The 23,566-nt window shown below is 36.8% G+C and overlaps 1 protein-coding gene across 1 annotated transcript in view; it reads left to right on the forward strand.

Moving 5' to 3' along the window:
* The window catches only part of MCM9 (minichromosome maintenance 9 homologous recombination repair factor), a 98,209-nt gene that overhangs the window by 47,224 nt on the left and 27,419 nt on the right, over window positions 1-23,566 (forward strand). The window contains exon 8 of the mRNA XM_028117010.2: window positions 13,335-13,509. Within this exon, the coding sequence (XP_027972811.1) occupies window positions 13,335-13,509 (175 nt within the window). The remainder of the gene's footprint in view (window positions 1-13,334; window positions 13,510-23,566) is intronic.

A 23,566-nucleotide genomic window follows, 5' to 3' on the forward strand; every position in this document is an offset into this window, starting at 1 on the left:
GGAATTGTGATGCCGTCAGCTTTGCTTTTCTTTTTCAACATTCCTCTGGCTATTCGGGGTCTTTTCTGGTTCCATACAAATTTTAGGAGTATCTGTTCCATTTCTTTGAAGAAAGTGGATGGTATTTTGATGGGGATTGCATTGAATGTGTAGATTGCTCTAGGTAGCATTGACATCTTCACAATATTTGTTCTTCCAATCCATGAGCATGGAACGTTTTTCCATTTCTTTGTGTCTTCCTCAATTTCTTTCATGAGTATTTTATAGTTTTCTGAGTACAGATTCTTTGCCTCTTTGGTTAGATTTATTCCTAGGTATCTTATGGTTTTGGGTGCAGTTGTAAATGGGATGACTCCTTAATTTCTCGCTCTTCTGTCCTGTTGTTGGTGTATAGGAATGCCACTGATTTCTGTGTATTGATTTTATATCCTGCCACTTTACTGAATTCCTGTATGAGTTCTAGCAGTTTTGGGGTGGAGTCTTTTTGGTTTTCTACATAAAGTATCATATCATTTGCAAACAGTGAGAGTTTGACTTCTTTGCTGATTTGGATGCCTTTGATTTCTTTTTGTTGTCTGATTGCTGTGGCTAGGACTTCTAATACTGTGTTGAATAGCAGTGGTGATAGTGGACATCCCTGCCGCGTTCCTGACCTTAGGGGGAAAACTTACAGTTTTTCCCCATTGAGAATGGTATTTGCTGTAGGTTTTTCATAGATGGCTTTTATGATATTGAGGTATGTACCCTCTATCCCTATACTCTGAAGAGTTTTGATCAAGAAAGGATGCTGTACTTTGTCAAATGCTTTTTCTGCATCTATTGAGAGGATCATATGATTCTTGTTCTTTTGTTAATGTATTGTATCATGTTGATTGATTTGCGGATGTTGAACCAACCTTGCAGCCCAGGGATAAATCCCACTTGGTTGTGGTGAATAATCCTTTTAATGTACTATTGGATCCTATTGGCTAGTATTTTGGTGAGAATTTTTGCATCCATGTTCATCAAGGATATTGGTCTGTAATTCTCCTTTTTGATGGGGTCTTTGTCTGGTTTGGGGATCAAGGTAATGGTGGCCTCATAAAACGAGTTTGGAAGTTTTCCTTCCATTTCTATTTTTTGGAACAGTTTCAGGAGAATAGGTATTAATTCTTCTTTAAATGTTTGGTAGAATTCCCCTGGGAAGCCATCTGACCCTGGGCTTTGTTTGTTGGGAGATTTTTGATTACTGCTTCAATTTCATTAGTGGTTATATGTCTGTTCAGGTTTTCTGTTTCTTCCTGGTTCAGTTTTGGTAGTTGATACATCTCTAGGAATGCATCCATTTCTTCCAGGTTACCTAATTTGCTGGCATATATTTGCTCCTAATATGTTCTTATAATTATTTGTATTTCTTTGGTGTTGGTTGTGATCTCTCCTCTTTCATTCATGATTTTGTTGATTTGGGTCATTTCTCGTTTTGATAAGTCTGGCCAGGGGTTTATCATTCTTGTTAATTCTTTCAAAGAACCAGCTCCTAGTTTTGTTGATCTGTTCTACTGTTCTTTTGGTTTCTATTTCATTGATTTCTGCTCTGATCTTTATTATTTCTCTTCTCCTGCTGGGTTTAGGCTTTATTTGCTGTTCTTTCTCTAGCTCTTTTACGTGTAGGTTGTTAATTTGAGACCTTGCTTGTTTCTTGAGAAAGACTGTATTGCTATATACTTTCCTCTTAGGACTGCCTTTGCTGTATCCCAAAGATTTTGAACTGTTGTGTTTTCATTTTCTTCGGTTTCCATGAATTTTTTAAATTCTTCTTTAATTTCCTGGTTGACCCATTCATTCTTGAGTAGGATGCTCTTTAGCCTCCATGTATTTGAGTTCTTTCCGACTTTCCTCTTGTGTTTGAGTTCTAGTTTCAAAGCATTGTGGTCTGAAAATATGCAGGGAATAATCCCAATCTTTTGGTACCGGTTGAGACCTGATTTGTGACCTAGGATGTGATCTATTCTGGAGAATGTTCCATGGGCACTAGAGAAGAATGTGTATTCCATTGCTTTGGGATAGAATGTTCTGAATATGTCTGTGAAGTCCATTTGGGCCAGTGTGTCATTTAAAGTCTTTATTTCCTTGTTGATCTTTTGCTTAGATGATCTGTCCATTTCAGTCAGGGGGGTGTTAAAGTCCCCCACTATTATTGTATTGTTGTCAATGTGTTTCTTTCCTTTTGTTATTAATTGCCTTATATAATTGGCTGCTCCCATGTTAGGGGCATAGATACTTACAATTGTTAGATCTTCTTGTTGGATAGACCCTTTAACTAGGATATAGTGTCCTTACTCATCTCTTATTATAGTCTTTGGTTTAAAATCTAATTTGTCTGATATAAGGATTGCCACCCCAGCTTTCTTTTGGTGTCCATTAGCATGGTAAATGATTTTCCACCCCTTCACTTTCAACCTGGGGGTGTCTTTGGATCTAAAATGAGTCTCTTGTAGACAGCATATCGATTGGTCTTGTTTTTTAATCCAATCTGATAGCCTGTGTCTTTTGATTGGGGCATTTAGTCCATTTACATTCAGGGTAACTATTGAAAGAAATGAATATAGTGCCACTGTATTGCCTGTAAGGTGACTGTTACTGTATATTGTCTGTGTTCCTTTCTGGTCTATGTTGCTTTTCGGCTCTCTCTTTGCTTAGAGGACCCCTTTCAATATTTCTTGTAGGGCTGGTTTCGTGTTTGCAAATTCCTTTAGTTTTTGTTTGTCCTGGAACCTTTTTATCTCTCCTTCTATTTTCATTGACAGCCTAGCTGGATATTGTATTCTTGGTTGCATATTTTTCTCATTTAGTGCTCTGAGTATATCATGCCAGTCCTTTCTGACCTGCCAGGTCTCTGTGGATAGGTCTGTTGCCAATCTAATGTATCTACCATTGTAGGTTACAGATCTCTTCTCCCAGGCTGCTTTCAGGATTTTCTCTTTGTCTCTGAGACTCGTAAGTTTTACTATTAGATGTCGGGGTGTTGACCTATTTTTATTGATTTTGAGAGGGGTTCTCTGTGCCTCCTGGATTTTGATGCCTGTTTCCTTCCCCAAATTAGGGAAGTTCTCTGCTACAATTTGCTCCAATATACCTTCTGCCCCCCTCTCTCTCTCTTCTTCTTCTAGGATCCCAATTATTCTAATGTTGTTTCGTCTTATGGTATCACTTACCTCTCAAATTCTGCCCTCGTGATCCTGTAGTTGTTTCTCTCTCTTTTTCTCAGCCTCTTTATTTTCCATCATTTGGTCTTCTATGTCGCTGATTCTCTCTTCTGCCTCATTTATCCTAGCAGTTACTGCCCCCATTTTTGATTGCACCTCATTAATAGCCTTTTTGATTTCGACTTGGTTAGATTTTAGTTCTTTTATTTCTCCAGAAAGGGTTTCTCTAATAACTTCCATGCTTTTTTCAAGCCCAGCTAGTATCTTTAAAATCATGATTCTGAACTCTAGGTCTGACATTGTACTAATGTCCATATTAAGTAGGTCCCTGGCATCGGTACTACTTCTTGTTCTTTTTGTTGAGGTGATTTTTTCTGTCTTGTCCTTTTGTCCAAAGGAGAATAGATGAATGAGAGAACAAAATGCTAACAGGGTTATAACGTCCCCAGAAAATATACTCTAAACAAATCAGAAAAGACATGAAACCAGAGGAAAAGAAAGGGGAAGAAAGAAAAAAGAAAAAGAAAAAAAGAGGAAAAGATAGAAACAAACATAAACAGAACAAAACAAAACAAAAAACAGAATATGATCAAATATGATCAGGCTCGTGCATAGATCAGTGCCACACACTAGATTTTGGGTGTATTTTGTTCTTTTAGAAGAAAGTGCCTCCCAAAATTTTAAAGAAAGAAAAACTTATATATGTACAAAAATAACGGCTGATATGATGAAGGGATGGAATATGAGTGTAAAGATGAAAATTATAAAAAAATTTTATAAAAGGAATTGATAAGATAAGTTGTTTGAAAATAGAAAGAAGAGGATTTAAAAAAGAAAAAACGGGAGAGATTGTGATCGGGCAGGAGACTAGAAAAAAGCCATACACTAGAGATTTAGGGTATATTTTGATCTGTTAGGAGAAACTGTATCTCAAAATTTTAAAGAGAAAACAACTTATATATATGTGCCAAAAATAAGGGTAACTAATATGAAGGAATAGAATATGACTCTAAAAATGAAAAATAAAAATAATGTTTTTTTAAAAAAGGGATTGATGAGATGTTGGTTGAAAAAGGGAAAAAGAAAAATTCAAAAAAAAAAAAAGCTAAAAAAAAATTAACTTTGAAAGACTAAAGAATCATGGTAAAAAAGCCATGAATTCTATGTGCAGTATTCCCCTATCGCTGGAGTTCTGCCGTTCTCATTGATTGGTAAATTTGATCTTGGCTGGCTGTTCTTGCTGATCTTCTGGGGGAGGGGCCTGTTGCCCTGGTTCCCAAATGCCTTTGCTGGTGGCAGAATTGCCCTGCCCTTGCCGGTCTGGGCTAAGTAATCTGCTTGGGTTTGCCCTCGGGAGCTTTTGTTCTGGAACTGCAAGCTTTTGGTACAGCTTTGGAGGATGAGAGTGAAAATGGTGGCCTCCCAATCTCTGCCATGGAGGAGCCGAGAACTGGGGGCCCTGCTCCTCACTGAGCCCCCAGAGAAAAGCAATCAGTCATTCCCATCTCCCCGGTCCCTGGCACACTCCATGCTTACCGACCTGTGACAGAGTGTTTCTATCTCTGGCTCACAACGCTGTGTGGAGTCTCCAAACCCAGCAGATCCTTGCGGTGGGCTCCCACGCCGCTCCTCCTGGAGAAGGAAGGAGAGTCTCCCTGGATCTGCCGCTTGTTGGGTCCCTGCTGGAGGAGCAGTGGCCCGACTGTGCGCGGATCAAGGTTTATGGCAACCCCGAGCTGAGAGCCCGCTCGTTGGCTCCGTCTCTGCAGCCGGCTTCCCCGCTCCTATACCTGGGAGCTCTGCGGCACTCAGGCACCCCCATCTTTCTGGCACCCCAAGGGTCCTGAGACCACACTGTCCCTCGAGGCTTCCACCCCCTGCTTAGCCACTGGAGCGACGTCCCTCAGCAGAGCCGACTTCTAAAAGTTCCAATTTTGTGCTCCGCAGCCCTATCACTAGCTGGTAGTGGCAGTCGGAGGCCCCTCCCCTGCCGTCTATCCTCCTGAATGTCGCCTTGGATTCACTTCTCCACACGTCCTACCTTCCAGAAAGTGGTTGCTTTTCTGTTCAGAGTTGTTGCTATTCTTTTCTTCAATCTCCTATTGAGTTTGTAGGTGTTCAGAATAGTTTGATCCCTATCCAGCTGAATTCCTGGGACTCGACAATTTAGTTCTCCTGCTCCTCTGCCATCTTGTTCCACCCCCTCCCCTAGTATTTCTTGTAGGTCCGCACTAATTTGTATTTGCCTGGTATTTTTACTTTACAGTAATGAAATTGTAGAGTGTGTATTCTTTTGCTCAGTATTTTGTTTTAATATTTCATCTATATTGTGTTTAGCGGCACTGCATTTTTTTATTGCTCTCATTGCACAGTATGAATGTACAAGAATTTCTTTATCTGTTCTACTGTTAATGGACTTTTGAGTCTATCCTGTGAGGTTTTTTTCTTCTTTAGTCTGTTGATGTGATAGATAATATCAATTGATTTTTGCTTGTTGAAGCAGCCTTGCATACCTCAGATAAATCCCACTAGGTCATGGTGTATAATTCTTTTTATACATTGTTGGATTTAGTTTGCTAATATTTTAGTATATGTGCTGCTGAAGGGAGCACAAGTTTGCTAATATTTTACTGAAGATTTTTGCATCTATGTTCATGAGAGATATGCGCTGTAGTTTTCCTGTAATGTCTTTGTTGGGTTTTGCTGGCATAGTATGAGTTAGGAAGTATTACCTCTACTTCTGTCTTCTGCAAAAACTGTAGAGAATGGGTAATCTTTTCTTCCTTAAATGTTCGGTAGAATTCACCAGTGAAGCCATCTGGGCCTGATACTTTCTACTTTAGAAGGTTATTAATTATTGATTCAGTTTCTTTAATGGATATGGGCCTATTCAGATTGTCTGTTTCTTCTTTTTTTTTTTCTTAAAGATTTTATTTATTTATTTGACAGAGAGAGACACAGCGAGAGAGGGAACACAAGCAGGGGGAGTGGGAGAGGGAGAAGCAGGCTTCCCGCGGAGCAGGGAGCCCGATGTGGGGCTCAATCCCAGGACCCTGGGATCATGACCTGAGCTGAAGGCAGATGCTTAACGACTGAGCCACCCAGGCGCCCCGAGATTGTCTGTTTCTTCTGATGTGAGTTGGCAGCTTATGTCTTTCAAGGAATTGGTCCATTTCATCTAGATTATCAAATTTGTCATCATAAAGTTGTTTGTAATAATTTTTATCTGCTTACTGTCAGTAGGATCAGTAGTGGTGTCCCCTCTTCATAATTTGTGTCTTTTCTCTTTTTTTTCTTAGCTTATCAATTTTATTGATCTTGTCAAAGAACAGATTTTGGTTTCAATGATTTTCTCTATTGATTTCCTGCTTTCAATTTCATTGATTTCTGCTGTAATTTTTATTATTCCCTTTCTTCTGCTTGCTTTGGATTTAGTTTGCTCTTCTTTTTCTAGTTTCCTAAAGTGGAAGCTTGTATTATTTATTTTAGATCTTTCTTCTCTTCTAATATATGCACTTAGTGCTATCAGTTTCTCTAAGCAGTGCTTTCAGTGCATCCCACACATTTTGATAAGTTATATTTTCATTTTGATTTAGTTCAAAACATTTTTAAATCTCTTAAGATTTCTTCCTGGTTCCATGTGTTACTTAGAAGTGTGTTGTTTAATCTCCACATAATTTGGGATTTTCTAGTTCTCTTTCTGTTATTGCTTTCTAGTTTAATTACATTGTGGTCTGAAAGAAGATTTATGATTTCTTTTCTAAATTTGCTAAGGTGTGTTTTGTCGTCCAGCATGTGTTCTATCTTGGTGAATATTCCATGGGATCTGGAGAAAAAATACATTCTGCTGTTGTTGGATGAAGTCATTTATAGATGCTTGTTATATTCAGTTGATGGATGGTACTTTTGAGTTCACTTATGGCCTTACTGATTTTCTGCCTGTTGGATATGTCCATTTACCATACAGGAGTATGGTAAGTCTCCAACTATAACACAAATTCATCTACTTCTCCTTTGACTTGCACTAGTTTTTACCTCACATATTCTGAGGCCCATAAATACTAAGGATTGTTACATCATCTTGGAGTGTTGACCCCCTCTTATCATTATGTAATGCTCCTCTGTCTCCCTGATAAATTTTCTTACCCTGACATCTGTTCTGTCTGAAATTAATACAGCTACTCTCATATTTATTTGGGTTAGTGTTAGCATGGTATATCTTTCTCTGTCTTTACTTTTAATCTATATGTCTTTATATTTAAAGTGGGTTTCAAAAAAGTAAAAATAAAGTGGGTTTCTCATAGATAATGTGTAGTTGGGTCTTTTTTTATCAACTCTGATAATCTGTCTTTTAATTGGTGTATTTAGACTGTATATGTTCCAAGTGATTATTGACAAAGCTGGATTTATACTTGCCATATTTGTTAGCATTTTCTATGTGTTGCCCTTGTTCTTTGTTCCTGTTTTTATCTTCCACTTTTTCTACCTATTATGTTTTAATTGAGCATTCTATATGATTCCAGTTTTTCTCCCTTCTTAGTATATCAGTTATGCTTCTTTTTAACTTTGGTAATTGGTTGCTCTAGAGTTTGCAATATACATTTACAATTAATCCAGTCCACTTTCAAATAATACTAAAAACACTCCATGGGTAGCACAGTACCTTATAACTAGCAAGATATTTCTAATTCCTCCCTCTCATCCTTTTTATTATTGCTCTCATTCATTCACTTGAACATAAACACATACAAGCATACATATTTGAATTCATTATTGCTATTATTTTTAACAAACTTCTATCTTTTAGATGAATTAAGAGTAAGAAAAACAGTTTTTATTTTAGCTAATCCTTCTTCATTCCTCCTTACTTTATGTAGATGTGAGTTTCTTTTTCTTTTTTTTAAACTTCATTTATATAAGTAATCTCTACACCCCATGTGGGGCTCAAACTCACAACCCCAAGACCAAAGGTTCTATTCTTTTCCGACTGAGCCAACCAGGTCTCTTTGTGTAGATCTGAGTTTCTGACCTATATAATTTTCCTTCTCTCTAAAGAACTTCATTTAACATTTCTTGCAAGGCAGGTCTCCTGGCAACAAATTACCTCAAAAAAAATTTTTTTTTCTTTTTCACTTTTGAAGATAATTTCACGAAAGGTACAGAATTCTAGGCTGGCGGGCTTTTTCTCTTGATACTTTGAATATTTCATTCTACTCTTGTTACTTGTGTGGTTTCTGAGGGGAAGTTGGATATCATTCTCATGTTTGCTCCTTTACAGGTAAGTTGTGTTTTTCCTTTGATTTCTTTCAAGATTTTTTCTTTATGTTTGATTTTCTGACCTTTAAATATGACATGCCTACATGTAGTTTTAAAAAAAAAAAAAAAACATTTTTCCTGCTTAGTGTTAGCTTGAGTTTTCTGGATCCATGGTTTGGTATTGATATTAATTAATCAATTAATGACTAATTCTTAGTCATTATTGCTTCAAATACTGCTTCTGTTCCTTTCTCTCTTTCTTTTTATTCTGGTTTCCCATGACATTTGTTACACCTTTTATAGTTCCACAGTTCTTGGATATTCTGTTGTGTTATTTTTCACCTTTTCTCCTGTTTGCTTTTCAGTTTTGGAAGTTTCCCTTGAAACTTATACTATCTTTACATTCAGAGATTCTTTACTCAACCATGTCCAATCCACTAATGAGCTCATCAAAGGCATTCTTCCTTTCTTTTACAGTGTTTTTGATCTCTAGAAATTTTTTATTTTTTTCTTAGACTTTCCATCTCTTTGCTCATAATATCAGAGGAAAATTGCCAATATTTAATGGGAGAACCTGGGACGACTCTTGGAGTTAAAAGTCACAAAAGTCTGAGGGTCCCCCGTGAATGGAGATTTTAATTCTCAGAGTTGTCCACTCTGAACCTCCAGCAATTCATCAATTACAGTTCAGGTTTTCTTATACCATTACTGGTTCCCCTAGAGGTAACAGCTCTGGTGAGTTGTGATTCTCTGTCTTTCTGTTTTCCTAATTTGGGGGTCATTGGTTTGCCCTGTGACCTCATTTCTCTAATGCATCTTAGAAGAATTATTCATTTTTCAGTTTGTTCAGGTTTTTACTTACTGTTAAACAAGTGGCAACTTGTGGCAACTCCTGAGCTCCTTAAATGCTGGACTGGAAAACAGAAGAACTCACATAGATTTTCTCTTGTATTTTCTTCTATGAGTTTTCATCTATAAGTTTTATATTTTTCATTTAGATCTTTTCATTCATTGAGTTAATTTTTGTATCAGATTTGAGGTATGGATCAAAATTGATTTTTTTTCCTTTTTGCATAAGGCTATCCAGTTATTCCAGCACCATTTATAGAACAGATTATCTTTTCTTCATTGAATTGCTTTTGTATTTTTATCAAAAAATCACTTGACCAGATATGTGTGGGCCTATTATTGGACTCTATTCCATTGTTCTGTCTCTTCTTTTTCTAGTATGACACTGAATTGATTACTGTAGCTTTGTAGTAAATGTGGAAATTAAATCATGACCTCCTACTTTGTTTTTTGGTTTGATTCTTCTATTTCCTTTGCTTCTCCATATAAATTTTGGAATCACTTTGTCAATTTCTATAAAAAGAAAAACCCCATTAGAATTTTGTTGGAGGGGGTGCCTAGGTGGTGCAGTCGATTGTGTCTGACTCTTGGTTTCGCTCAAGTTGTGATCTCAGGGTGGTGAGATTGAGCCCTCGTCAGGCTCTGTGCCCAGTGCACAGTCTGCTTAGGACTCTCTTTCCATCTGCGCCCCTCCCCAACCTGCTTGCTGTCTCTCTCTCTTTCTCTCAAATAAATAATCTTTTTTAAAAAGTTTGTGTTTGGAATTTCATTGATCTATAGACCAATTTAGGGAGAATTATAGAACAGTTTGGGGAAGCATCTTTAAAATACTGAGTTTTTCAGGGATGCCTGGGTGGCTCAGTCAGTCAAGCGTCTGCCTTCAGCTCAGGTCATGATCCCAGGGTCCTGGGATCAAGTCCTGCATTGGGCTCCTTGCTCAGCAGGGAGCCTGCTTCTCCCTCTGCCTGCCAATCCCCCTGCTTGTGCTCACTCTCTCTCTGATAATAAAAAAATAAAATCTTTAAAAAATAAATAAAATACTGAGTTTTTCAATTCATTTCATGAACATGGACTGTCTTTTGATTTAATTAATTATCTTTGATTTCCTTCATCAGTGTTTTATAGTTCTTATGTACAGATCTTGCACATTTTTCTTTAAAGTTTTTATTTATTCATTTGAGACAGATACAGAGAGAGAGAGAGAGAGCACACAAGCAGGGGGAGAGGCAGAAGGAGAGGGAGAAGCAGGCTCCCTGCTGAGCCAGGAGCCTAACATGGGGCTTGATCCCAGGACCCTGGGATCATAACCTGAGCCAAAGGCAGACGCTTAACTGACTGAGCCACCCAGGTGCCCCTTGCACGTTTTTTAAAGTTTTTTATTTATTTTTTAGTAATCTCTGCACCCAGGTGGGGCGGGGCTCGAATTCACGGCCCAGATCTTGCACATTTTTAAAGATTTATACCCAGGTATTAATATCTTCAGGTGCTATTATAAATTGTATTATTTTAATTTTTATTATTTTTAAAGATTTTATTTATTTATTTGAGAGAGCGAGAATGAGAGAGAGAGCATGAGCAGGGAGAGGGGCAGTGGGAGAAGCAGACTTCCTGATGAGGGAGCCCAAGAGCAGGGCTCGACTGGGGACTCTGGGATCACGACCTGAGCCAAAGGCACTTAACCGACGGAGCCACCCAGGTGCCCCAATTTGTATTATGTTCTAATTTCCATTTTTAATTTTTTTCTAACGTATAGAGATATGACTGATTTTTATATATTGACTTGCATCCTGCAACCTTGCTATACTCACTTAGTTCTAGTAGCCTTTTTGCACATTACTTGGAATTTTATACACAATCATATTGTCTGAAAATATAAAGTCTTATTTTTCCTTTTTGATCTGATGGTTGTTAATTTCTTTTCCTTTATTTTACTGGATAGAACCTCCACCAAGATTTTGAATAAGAATGATGAGAGCTAATCTTCTTGCCTTGTCCTGATCTTGGGGATGAGGGTGGGGTAAGCATTCAGTCTTTTATGATTAAATATGTCATGATTTTTGTAAATGCCCTTTATAAGACTGACGAAGTTCCCTCTCTTCCTGGCTTTCTCAGAGACTTTTTTTATCCTGAATAATTGTTGAGTTTTGTGAGGTGTTTTCTGAATATACTGAGATGGTCATTTGCTTTTTCTTCCTTAGTTTATTGATATGGTGAATTATATTGGTTAGTTTTTGAATGTTGAATTAGCCTTGCACTCCCAAGATAAACCCTACTTGGTTATAATCTATTATTTTATGTATTGTTTGAGATGCTTGTATTTTTTGAGGATTTTTGCGTCTATGTTTATGAGAGATACTGGTCTTTAGTTTTCCTTTGATAGATCTTTTATCTGGCTTTGGTATCTTAATAATGCTGGCTATACTAAATGAGTTGGGAAGTATTCCTTGTTTTTCTGTATTTTTGAAAATTTTGTGTAGAACTGGTATATCTCTTTCATAAATGTTTGGTAGAATTCACCATGAAGTCATCTTAGTCTGTAGATTTTTGTGTTGCAGGATTTTTAACTACATAGCCAAATTTCAAAATAGATGTAGGAGTATGCAAGCTATTGATTCCTTTTTAGATAAACTTCACAGTTTATATATCTCAAAGAATTTGACCATTTCATCTAAGTTATCAAACTTAGGACATAGAGTTGTTCATTGTATTTACTTACTATTATTAAGTATCTGTAGGGTTTATAGTGATATCCCCCTTTCATTCCTGATATTTGTAATTTGTTTCTCTTTTTTTCTTGGTCAGCCTAGCTTATCGATTTTTATCAACAATAGTTATTATAAGTACTCATTATGTGTCATATACCTTTTAAAGAGCTTTATTATATTCTGTTTGAACATCCAAGACTCTATAAGATACATTCCATTGTTATCCCCTTTTATAAATGAATAAACAGAGGCCAGAACATATTAGGAAACTTGCCTATATATGACAACCAGAATGACAGATCCAGGATTCAGGATCCAAGTATGTGTGACTCCAAAGCCTTTGCCTTTTTATTTATTTATTTGTTTATTTTAGAGAGCACGCACGTGCACAAGTTGGGAGAGGGCCAGGGGGGAAGGGAGAGGGAAAGAATCTCAAATAGACTCTGCGCTGAGTGCCAGCCCACCGTGGGGCTCAATCTCATGACCCCAAGATCATGACTTGGGCTGACACCAAGAGTCAGATTCTTAACTGATGGAGCTCGCCAGGTGCCCCCAAAGCCTTTGCTTTTAACCACTCTGGTATAGAGGTTGAATCAAAACCAGGAAAGACATATTAGAGTCTTCTTTCTCTCGCTGTGACTAGGAGCAAACTTTTCATTTTCATCATTGGATTCTAATATCTACTGTTTTCTGTCTTTGGACCGCTCTCTATAAACAGCATATAAGACAGAACCTCTTGTCAGAAGATCTCTAGAGATCTATTTGCTCCTTCTGTTCAGTGAGGGTACCTACCAAGGAAAGAGAAAATTTGGAGACTTCCGGTTGCTATAAAATACTCAATAACACATCTTATATTTTCAGAACATACGATCTTCTGAGGCCTTCCAGTGCCTGGACACCAGAAATAGTTGTTCTGATGCCATCCACTTTTTTTTTATTGAAGTGTAGTTGACATACAATATTATATTCATTTCAGATATACAGCATAGTGATTCAACATTTATATACATTATGAAATGCTCACCATGATCAGTCTGGTTACCATCTGTCACCATACGAAGTTATTACAATATTATTGACTGTATTCCCTATGCTGTACTTTACGTCCCTATGATTCATTTGTAAGTTTGTACCTCTTCATTCCCTTCCCTTATTTTGCCTTTCCTCCCATTCCTCCTCCCCTTGGGAATCACCAGTTCTCTGTCTGATGCCATTCATTCTTGACAGATTAGAAATAAAAGCATTGACTCTTTTCCATTTAAAATGTAGGTACTTTCCCCTTATAGGTATAAGATATGCTTTTGAAAATAAAGCTGACATAGCTTGCTTGTTTCCTTAGGTCTGACAGTAACTGCTGTGAAAGACTCAGGAGAATGGAATTTGGAGGCTGGCGCATTAGTACTTGCAGATGCGGGCCTTTGCTGTATCGATGAGTTTAACAGCCTCAAAGAGCATGATAGAACCAGTATCCACGAGGCAATGGAGCAACAAACCATAAGTGTTGCTAAGGCTGGGTAAGAGTTTCTTTTCTTTAAAATCTACGGGAATAATGAGATTAGTTAACAATGTGATTGTGGAAAAAGATGAAACTTATTGAACTGCAAGGTATGTTTGGTTTTATCAGGGATTATCAGTTACATTCATCAAGACACACATTAGCATCCCCATGGATGTGTATGAGGAAGTAAAAATGAGTTGTTGGGACAAAGAAAGGAAAAACTAAAGTATAAATGTAAGTTGACTTAATTCAGGGCTGGGACTTATGAAGAGCTTTCTTTCAAGGCAGGATCCAACATATTCTCTCATTCAATAATGTATATCTACTTACTATGTTAGGAATTTTTAAAGATTCAAAAAGAAATAACATGATTTCTGCTTTCAGTGGCATTCTCCTTATCTATCCTAATAGAAGGTTGATCTCAGCATGTGGAAAACTAAATAATAAAATGTATTAGTAAAATAAAGTGCCTATTGTGACTCAGGGAGGTGTAGGGGTTGAGGTATGTGAGTCACTTGCAACATATAACCACTGAGGAGGAAAAATGGGCAAGTCAGATAGAAATCCATTCACCCAGGCCCTGAGGTGGTTATGAGAAACTTACCTGGCTACAAAGGCTGACCACCAAGTGGTCTGCTGGATCATCCAAAGCACAGAGCTAGAACTATCTCAACCCTAATGCTACTATTATAGGTGTGAGGCCAGTTGACTAGGCAGATAGGGCTGCCAGCAGAGTCTTCAAACAGTAGTGGGCATGAAAAGGCATGCTGGTATATATAGAGTCTGTGAGATCTAATTATATACACTTGGAAAGAAAAAGGGGGCTGTGGGTGGGTGAGAGGATAGAGCCCGTAGGAAAAAAAATGCAAGAAAAAGCTAGGTAGAACAATGACCAGATCTATTCATTTCATTCAATATACAATGACTCATTGTATATTCATGAAGAGCCTGCTATATACCAGGTACTGTGCTAGGTCTCCAACCCATGGGCTTTTGGCAGAAGAGTAGAGGCAAAAAAAAACCAAAAAAAAACCAAAAAAAAAAAAACCCCAAAACCTTTCTACTTAGATTAGGGCATCTTCCTTCCCTCCCGTGGGAGCTAGACAAAATGGCCCTTATGGGAGAAGGGTAGGAGCAAAAGCCTTCTTCTCCTGAGGGAAGGGCTGGAAACACTCTTCAGGTCCAGAATCCTGAACCAAGGCAAAACAGAGGTCTGTACCATCGGGAAAGGGACAGAACAACTCCTCCTGCCCAAGGACCACCACAGATACATGGCAGGGTTCTGCTGCCACCAGGTGGGAGGGACAGAAGGCTTACAGCTTTCTAGCCCATCCCATCCAAAAGCAGGCTCATAGACCCTGTCTCAGACCAGGAGACCAAAAACCAACCTGGCCCCCAAATAAGCCTAACACCAAGTAACAAGCAGTCTGTCAGTGGGGAAGGTGAAGTAATATGGAAAGAGACACGGGCGCCTGGGTGGCTCAGTTGGTTAAGCGACTGCCTTCGGCTCAGGTCATGATCCTGGAGTCCCGGGATCGAGTCCCGCATCGGGCTTCCTGCTCAGCAGGGAGTCTGCTTCTCCCTCTGACCCTCTTCCCTCTTGTGCTTTCTATCTCTCATTCTCTCTCTCTCTCAAATAAATAAATAAAATCTTTAAAAAAAAAAAAAAAGAAAGAAAGAGACCCCACTGTGGTGAGTTGTGTGGTGACTGCTGAAAGCTGAAGGTAGAGTAGGAACACTGAGAATGATCTTCCGGCACTGCACTACAACCCCCATCTAGATGCACAAAGTAACGCAGCTCAACAATGAAAGAATTCAAAATGTCTGGTGCACTGAGGGTAAAGATAACAACAATGCCAAAGCCCAGATCAACTGTCACGGCCTTACAGACACTAATGGCCTTATGCTATACATGAAGTGGTATAATATCATTTGAAGGTAGACTGTAAGATGCAAACTCTAGAACAACCACTAGAAAATAAAAGAGGTGTAACTAATAAACCAGTGGTAGAGGTAAAATGGAATCATAAAAAATAAAAGAATGCAGGAAGAGAAGAAAAAGGGAACAAAGAATAGATGGGACAAATAGAATGCAATTAGCAAGATGGTAGATACAAATTCAGTCATATCAATGATTATATTAATAATCATGTAAATAATTAAAAGGCAGTGACTGTCAGATTGGATAGAAAAGCAAGACCCAACTAAATGCCGCCTTCAAGAAACTGACTTTAAATTCAAACGTATAGGTAAGTTAAAAGGATGGGGAAAAAATATTCCATGGAAACACCAAAACCTGACCAAGACATTACAAGAAAATAAAACTACAGAATGATATCCCCCCATGAACATAAGACATGAAAACTCTTTTCTGTTTTGTTTTTTTTTTTAAGGTAGGCTCCATACCCAGTGTGGGGCTTGAACTCACACTCCTGAGATCAAGAGTACATGCTCTATCGACTAAGCCAGCCACGTGCTCCATGACATGAGAATTCTTAATAATACTTTAGTAAATTAAATCCAGCAGTATATTAAAAAAATTATACATTATAACCAAGTGGGGATCATCCAGGAATGCAAAGTTGATGTAATATTTGAAAATCAATCAATGTGAATTCACAATATTAACAGAATAAAAGAGAAAACATCCCTATAGATGCAGAAAACATATCAGACAAAATTAAATACCCAATAATGATAAACATTCTCAGCAAATAGGAAGAGAAGTCCATCTGCCTGTTTAAATGTCATCTATGGAAAACTTAAATATTTCATACTTTATGATGAAGTAAAATGTTTTCCATTTAAGATTGGGAGCAAGTCAAGGATGTCCAGTCTTACTACTTCTGGCCAATATTGTACTGGAAGTCCTAGTCAGTTTAGTAATGCAAGAAAAAGAAATAAAAGACATTCAGTTTGGAAAGGAAGAAGTTAAACTGTCTATATGACATGATTGTCTCCATAGAAGATCTCAAAAGAATAAATGAGAAAAGGGGTCATCTGGGTGGCTCAGTCGTTGGGTGTCTGCCTTCAGCTCAGGTCATGATCCTGGGGTCCTCTCCCACTCCCCCTTCTTGTGTTCCCTCTCTCGCTTTGTCTCTCTCTGTCAAATAAATAAAGTCTTAAAAAAAGAATCAATGAAAAAGGTATTAGAACTAATAAATGAGTTTTAAAAAGTCACAGATTGGTGTATAAAAATTAATTGTATTTCTCTGTGCTACCAATGAACAGTTAGAAACTGAAGTATCTAACCACTTACAATAGTATCCACAAATAAGAAATGTTTAGGGATAAATCTAGCAAAATACATTCTAGATTTTTACAATGAAAACTGCAGAACATTGGTGAAAGAAATTAAAGAAGGCCTAAGTAAATGGAGATATATACCAAGTTTTTTCATCAGAAGACAGTGTTGTTAAAATATCTGTTTTCCTCAAAGCGACCTATAGAATCTGTACAATTTCAATTAAAATCCCAGCAAGCTTTTTGCAGAAATCGACAAGCTGATTTTAAATTTTATATGGAAAAGCACAGGAACTAGAATAGCCAAAACAATTTTGAAAAAGAACAAATCTGTAGAACTTACTTATTTCAAGATTTACTATAAAGCTGCAATAATCAAGGTAGCATAGCATTGGTATAAAGATAGACATAGATCAATGGAAGAGAATACAGTCCAGAAATAGACTCACAGGTATAAAGTTAGTTGATTTTCAAGAACAATGCCAAGATAATTCAATAAAAAAAGGATAGTCATTTTTTAAAAATGGTGCTAGAACACTTGGATATTTATTTACAAAAAATGACTTACACATAAAGGCTTATAGCAGCTTTAGTCATAATCACCCAAGATTGAAAATAACCCAGAAATCCATCAACTGGTGAATGGATAAATATTTTGATAAATTCATACAATAGAATACTACTAGGAAGATAAAAGAACAAACTATTGATACATTAAGCAACATGCTTGAATCTTAAAAGCGCTATGTGAAATAAAAGATGCCAGGCACAATAACTACTTAGTTTATGATTCCATTTATATCATATTCTAGAAAAGGCAAAATTGTAAGAAGTGAAATCAAATCAATGGTTGCCAAGGATTGGCCATTAGGAGAAGAGATTGACTGCAGGGGGGCACCTAAAAAAGTTGGATTTTACTGTATGTAAATTATACCACAGTAAGGGTACCTGGGTGACTCAGTCATTAAGCGTCTGCCTTCGGCTCAGGTCATGATCTCAGGGTCCTGGGATCGAGCCCTGCATCAGGCTCCCTGCTTGGCGGGAAGCCTGCTTCTCCCTCTCCCACTCCTCCTGCTTGTGTTTCCTCTCTCGCTGTGTCTCTCTCTGTCAAATAAATAAATAAAATCTTAAAAAAAAAATTATACCACAGTAATACTTAATTTAAAAAATATGTAAACCCATGTTTTTAATTTTTATTTTTTCCCATATATTTTATTCTTAGATTCAACAGACATGAAATCACTCTGTGAAATTGCTATTGAAATTTCTAAACACTTACTTTTTTTGTACTTACCTCTTCCCTGATTGGTAACAGTGTATGGACAGGTACAAGTTCATGGCCCAAGCTTTGACTGCTGCTGGTGGGCTTGGATGGTAAGCTACGACATAAGGATGGATGAAGGGAATGGAAAGGAACAACAGTACCAAGGAGAGATGATACATTTATCATTAGTAAAACCCTTTTTTTAACTGGTACTGACATCTTCTAAAGTAAATAAGTTTAATGAATAATTTTCAGATTGAATTTCTTTGTTGGGAAAGGAGACAGTTTACAGCTAGAAGGTGTGTGCTACTCATATTTACAATTTTAAATTATTTCTCCTTTAATCCATTTGTCAAATATATAATATGTACTGAAAGGAGTTTTGCATGAGAAGTACTTTGAATGCCTTGATCTTACGAACTTTTCTTAAAGACTTACTTTTTTGACCATTGTACCACAGTAGATATTGATATTATGGTTATTATTATGGTAAACATTTGTATGATTATCTTTTCAAGATAAAATTCTTCAAATGTTTCTCTTTTGTCTTGGCTACTATCCAGACTTTAATACCTCTTTGAACTGTGGCATGGATCAGACTTGATATTTTAGCCTTTCAGCTTCTTTACATTTATGCAAGAATTTTTATTTTTTGAAGCTTTTTGGCATATCTCTTTTACTTAAAGATGACTATAATTTACCACATTCCAGGAATTATAGGATCTTTGTTCTCTTCTAGTTATTTTCATTACACAAGTTCTTATTCATCCAGGTGTGAATGTTGGTGGCATTCTGATTTGTTCCACACTCTACATAACTATTTCTGGATTCATAAAGATATTTATACCATTCAATTTTTATCATGCATTTTAAGACACAGTTTGTAAATGTTACATAACTGTATTATTATGTAATGGTTGGTTTTTTAAATTTCTCCATCTTGAAAGGGTTTCTTGAGCAATTTAGTGAAGATATTTTTTAATTACCTTGTACTAACAGAGCTTAGGTTCCTGTGGTCTCTGAACGTACTGAACAGCCAATTCCCAGGGGTAACAGGGCCACCACATGTGGATGAGCATTTAGCAGTTACTGCTTTTGCTTTTGAACATGATGTCTCTAATGCATGCTGGTCTAAACATGTATTTCAACCAGATTTCACATTTTTGACACTGTTCAAGAATTTAAAATTGTGTTTAAAAAAGATTACACATATAACTTGGATTTGAATCTCTTCCACCTTAAGTTGTTAGGCTCCATATTTTCCAGGCAGAGGATGTAACCTGAAACAACACTCAGGAAGAGCAGATGTTACTGTCCAAGAGACCAAACACCTTTCCTTTGGAATTATTTCCCTCCTTGTGCATTCTTGGTAAAACTCCTTAAAACTGCCACTGTCACTACTCAGTAACAACAAATATCCAACAATAACAAAAGCAATGAATGTCCCTTCATTTAAATAAAACGAAAGTATGGGGCGCCTGGGTGGCTCATTCCATTAAGCGTCCGACTCTTGGTTTCTGCTTAGGTCATGATCTCAGGGTTGTGAGATTTAGCCCAAGCGCTCAGTGCACAGTGGGCTTGAGATTCTTTCCCTCTTCCTCTCCCTCCTCTTCTCCTCCCCTGCTGGCGCCCCCCCCAAAATAAATAAATAAATAAAATCTTTTTAGAAATAAAATTAAATTAAAAAATAAGGCAAAACTAAATTGTTAATATTCTTTTCAAAAATCGAGTGGTTACCATGATGGAAAGAGCGTAAGCTTTAGGGTCAGAGAAACCCACAGTCAATTCTAGTCTCTGTTACTACTTTCTGGTCTTATGCGACATAATTGCCAGCTCTAAGCTGCAATTTAGTCATCTGTGGAAGGAAAATAACAATACCCTTCTTTCAGGGATAGTCTCAACTTAGGGTTGATAGATGTCAGTATCCTGGCTCTATGCCTACTATATGGTAAAATTCACAAGCATGAAACTTAAAATCTTAACCATTTTTAAGCATACAGTTTAGCCATATTAAGTACATTTAAATTGTTGTGCAAGTATTTATGTATTTTTTAAAAAACTTTGTTTTCTAACCAGTCCTATTAGGTTAGGGTAAGTTAGGACTTACGACTCCCCAAAATTATATTATTTCATATGTATATGAAAGTTCACAGAACTTGTGTTTCTGAACTCAATTGAGTCTGCAAAATAGTTTCAGTATTATTATACCAACACTGTTGCCAATAACAACAAATGCAAAAAAAACTAATATTCAAGCCTTCTTTGCAGTTTTTCTTATGCTTAGAATATACTCCACCAAGGTCATATTTGGTCAGAGTGCATATTCAAAGGTTATTTGAATTAATTCTTTTCTTTTTTTTTTTAAAGGTTTTATTTATTTATTTGATAGAGAGAGACACAGCGAGAGAGGGAACACAAGCAGGGGGAGTGGGAGAGGGAGAAGCAGGCTTCCCGCTGAGCAGGGAGCCCAATGTGGGGCTCTATCCCAGGACCCTGGGATCATGACCTGAGCCGAAGGCAGACGCTTAATGACTGAGCCACCCAGGCGCCCCATGAATTAATTATTTTCTTTGTGTGGTCATATTACTGACTTGGTAGATAGGAATCAGGGTTTTAAGTTAATGCTTGTGTTCACTTTTAGAGTTTGCTTTTTTCAGTGTTTTTAAAATTTTATTTTCTGAATTTGCAAAACATTTCAAAAGTCAAAACTATATAGAAAGATATACCAACGATATCACACTCTTATCCCTACCTCTTCCATTCTATTTTTTCCTATCCTTTATGGATATCTTTTTCATTGGTTTCTGATTTATCCTTCCTGTGTTTCTTTTTTTTGCAAAAATAAGCAAAAACACACGGTGGGAGGGGTTGTGTGAGCATGTGTTTGCATCTCTTATGCAAAAGATAGTGTATATATATATATATATTTATACGTGTATATAGACACACACATACATACTCTTTGGTACTGCTTCAATAATATGTAGCATTCTCATTATCATCTTTTAATATGTTTTAGAAATTCTGCAGTTTGGATTTGTATATCCCCTTTCTCCCAAGAGTTTGCTTTAAAGAGTTTTTTAGTGTTCAGGTAGAAGAAACTTTTTAAAATTAACTTGTGTTTTGATATTATTAGTTTTTAGTTTTATGGCATTGTGGCCAGAAAATCTTGTTTGCATTATATGTACTTTAAGGTACTTCATAAGGTTTTTTGTTTGTTTGGTTGGTTTGGTTTGGTTTGGTGTTTGTGTGTGTGTGGTCTGATATAAAGATAATTTCATGACTGGCCCATGTGTGCTAGAGAAATTCTGTTCCCTATAATCAGAATGTAATATACACACACGTGAACTATACCTTATAAATGATGTTGTTTAGGTCCCCTCTATCTTTACTTACCTTTTGTATGTTTGACATGTCTCAGACTGAGAAGATGTGTTAGTCTCTTCTTCTTCTGTGTCTGCCGGGTTCTCTTTGCATCTCTCATAGCTTCTGCTTTCTGGAGATAGTTGCTGTGGCTTTGGCATTTGTACTTCTCTGTCTTCATGCTTTTTGGTTGGAATGTTGCCTTGCCTGGCATCAAGATCATAACTCCTCATTTCATATTATTTGCATTTGCCTAATATATCTTTGCCCATTCCTTTATGCTTAACCTTTAGATTTCAGTTTGTTATTTTTTAAATTTTTTAAATTTTTAAATTTTTATTTTTGAGGTACTTTTTTTATTTTAATGTTTTATTTTATTTAGAAATATTCTCTACATCCAGTGAATCTTAATCTTTTAGCCTAACTTTGTATAGCTTTTTTTCTTTAAATTTTTTATTGTTATGTTAATCACCGTACATTACATCATTAGTTTTTGATGTAGTGTTCCATGATTTATTGTTTGTGCATAACACCCAGTGCTCCATGCAGAGCGTGCCCTCTTTAATACCTATCACCAGGCTAGCCCATCCCCCCACCCCTTCCCCTCTAGAACCCCCAGTTTATTTTTCAGAGTCCATCGTCTCTCATGGTTCGTCTTTGGAGGTCCTTTTATTATATCATGGGGACAGGACCTGTGGACAGAAAAAGCTGCCTCAGTTTGTTCTCTTATATAGAGCATACAGTTGGTCTTACTTTATTTTGCTTTATGAATGACCTGAAAATCTTTTCCTTTTAATGTATGAATTAAGCACATTTACATTTATTGGTATTATCAATATGATTGGTGTTAATGGTTTCATTTTTTAAAAACTTACTACGTTTCTTTTTCTATGTGTCTGGCATTTAGGAAGATTTGTACTTCTGTTATACATTAGGAGTTGGCAAACTTTTTCTATAAAGACCCAGATAGTAAATATTTAAGGCTTTGTGGACCATACCGTCTCTTACACAACCACTCACCTCTGTTGATTTGGACAGTATGACTACGTTAGTATCTACAATGTAGACAGAGCAAAAGAAGTCATAGGCAATATGTAACTGGATGGATTTGGCTGTGTCCCATTGAAACTTGATTTACAAAAACAGGTGAACTGAATTTGACCTGCCACCTAAAGTTTGCCAACACCTGTTCTAGGACTTACCTTTAAAAAAATACCTTTTATAATGCCAGCAGCCCCTTTATCCTCAGTTGGGAGCTTAAAATAATACCTTTGACTCTGTTACCCATATGGTAATCAATGAGCTTATTCTACTTTCGCCCTCTTCCCTTCTCTTTACTACTAAAAAAGAGATTGTATTATTTATACTTTGACAGGACAGATAACACATACTCTTCTAAATGTATCTCTTCCTGTGTTTCAGTCTTTTATCTAAAATTAAATGTCTTCAGTGCTCACCATCAATCCAGAGCATCACTGACATCTCTTACTTAAATGAAGCTCATCCTCTTAAGAGATTCCTTGGAAAGGGCTCCTGAATACCATGCTGAGTTTGTGCCGGTTTCAAACTATTTTTCATAGCTTCAATACTTGAAAACAGCTTGGCTGGATATGAAGACCTAGCCTTACACTTTCTTTCCTGTAGTCTTGCTATGTGTGTTGCTGTTGACAAATATGATGCCATTATGATATCCTTTGCTTTGTAGGTGATTTGATTTTCTTGCCTGAAGGCCCAGAAGGATTTTTTTCCTTTCGTTTTAAATGCAGTATTTTTACTAGGCTATGCCTCAGTTGATTATTTTTGGTCAGTTTGTCTAGATGTTAGTGAGCCCTTTGAAATATAGAACTCTTTCTGAAAATTCTTCTTGAATTACAATTTTATATATATAAGCTCCGTCCTTTGTTTTTATTTTTCAGAAATTCTAATTACATATAGTTTAGGTCTTCTTTGCCTAGATTCTGTAGCTACCAATTTGTATCTCAGACTTTTTAGCTCTTTTGTATTTTGTTTTTATTCTCTTGGCATTTTTATTCCTCTTCATAGCACTTTCTATTATATTGCCAGTCTTGTCTCTTTGGGCATCTCAGATTTGAATGTTCATTTCTGAAATTATTTTGTCTTCTCTCTCCTCTCTTCCTTTTCTTCTCTGAGTCATCTCTGGATATATATCTTTTTTGTACTTTACTGTTTTGGGTTTTTGAAT

The sequence above is a fragment of the Eumetopias jubatus genome, unplaced genomic scaffold (genome assembly GCF_037043125.1).
Source record: "Eumetopias jubatus isolate StellerSeaLion01/CBP00866 unplaced genomic scaffold, mEumJub1_p1.0 scaffold_6, whole genome shotgun sequence".
Lineage (NCBI taxonomy): Eukaryota > Metazoa > Chordata > Mammalia > Carnivora > Otariidae > Eumetopias > Eumetopias jubatus.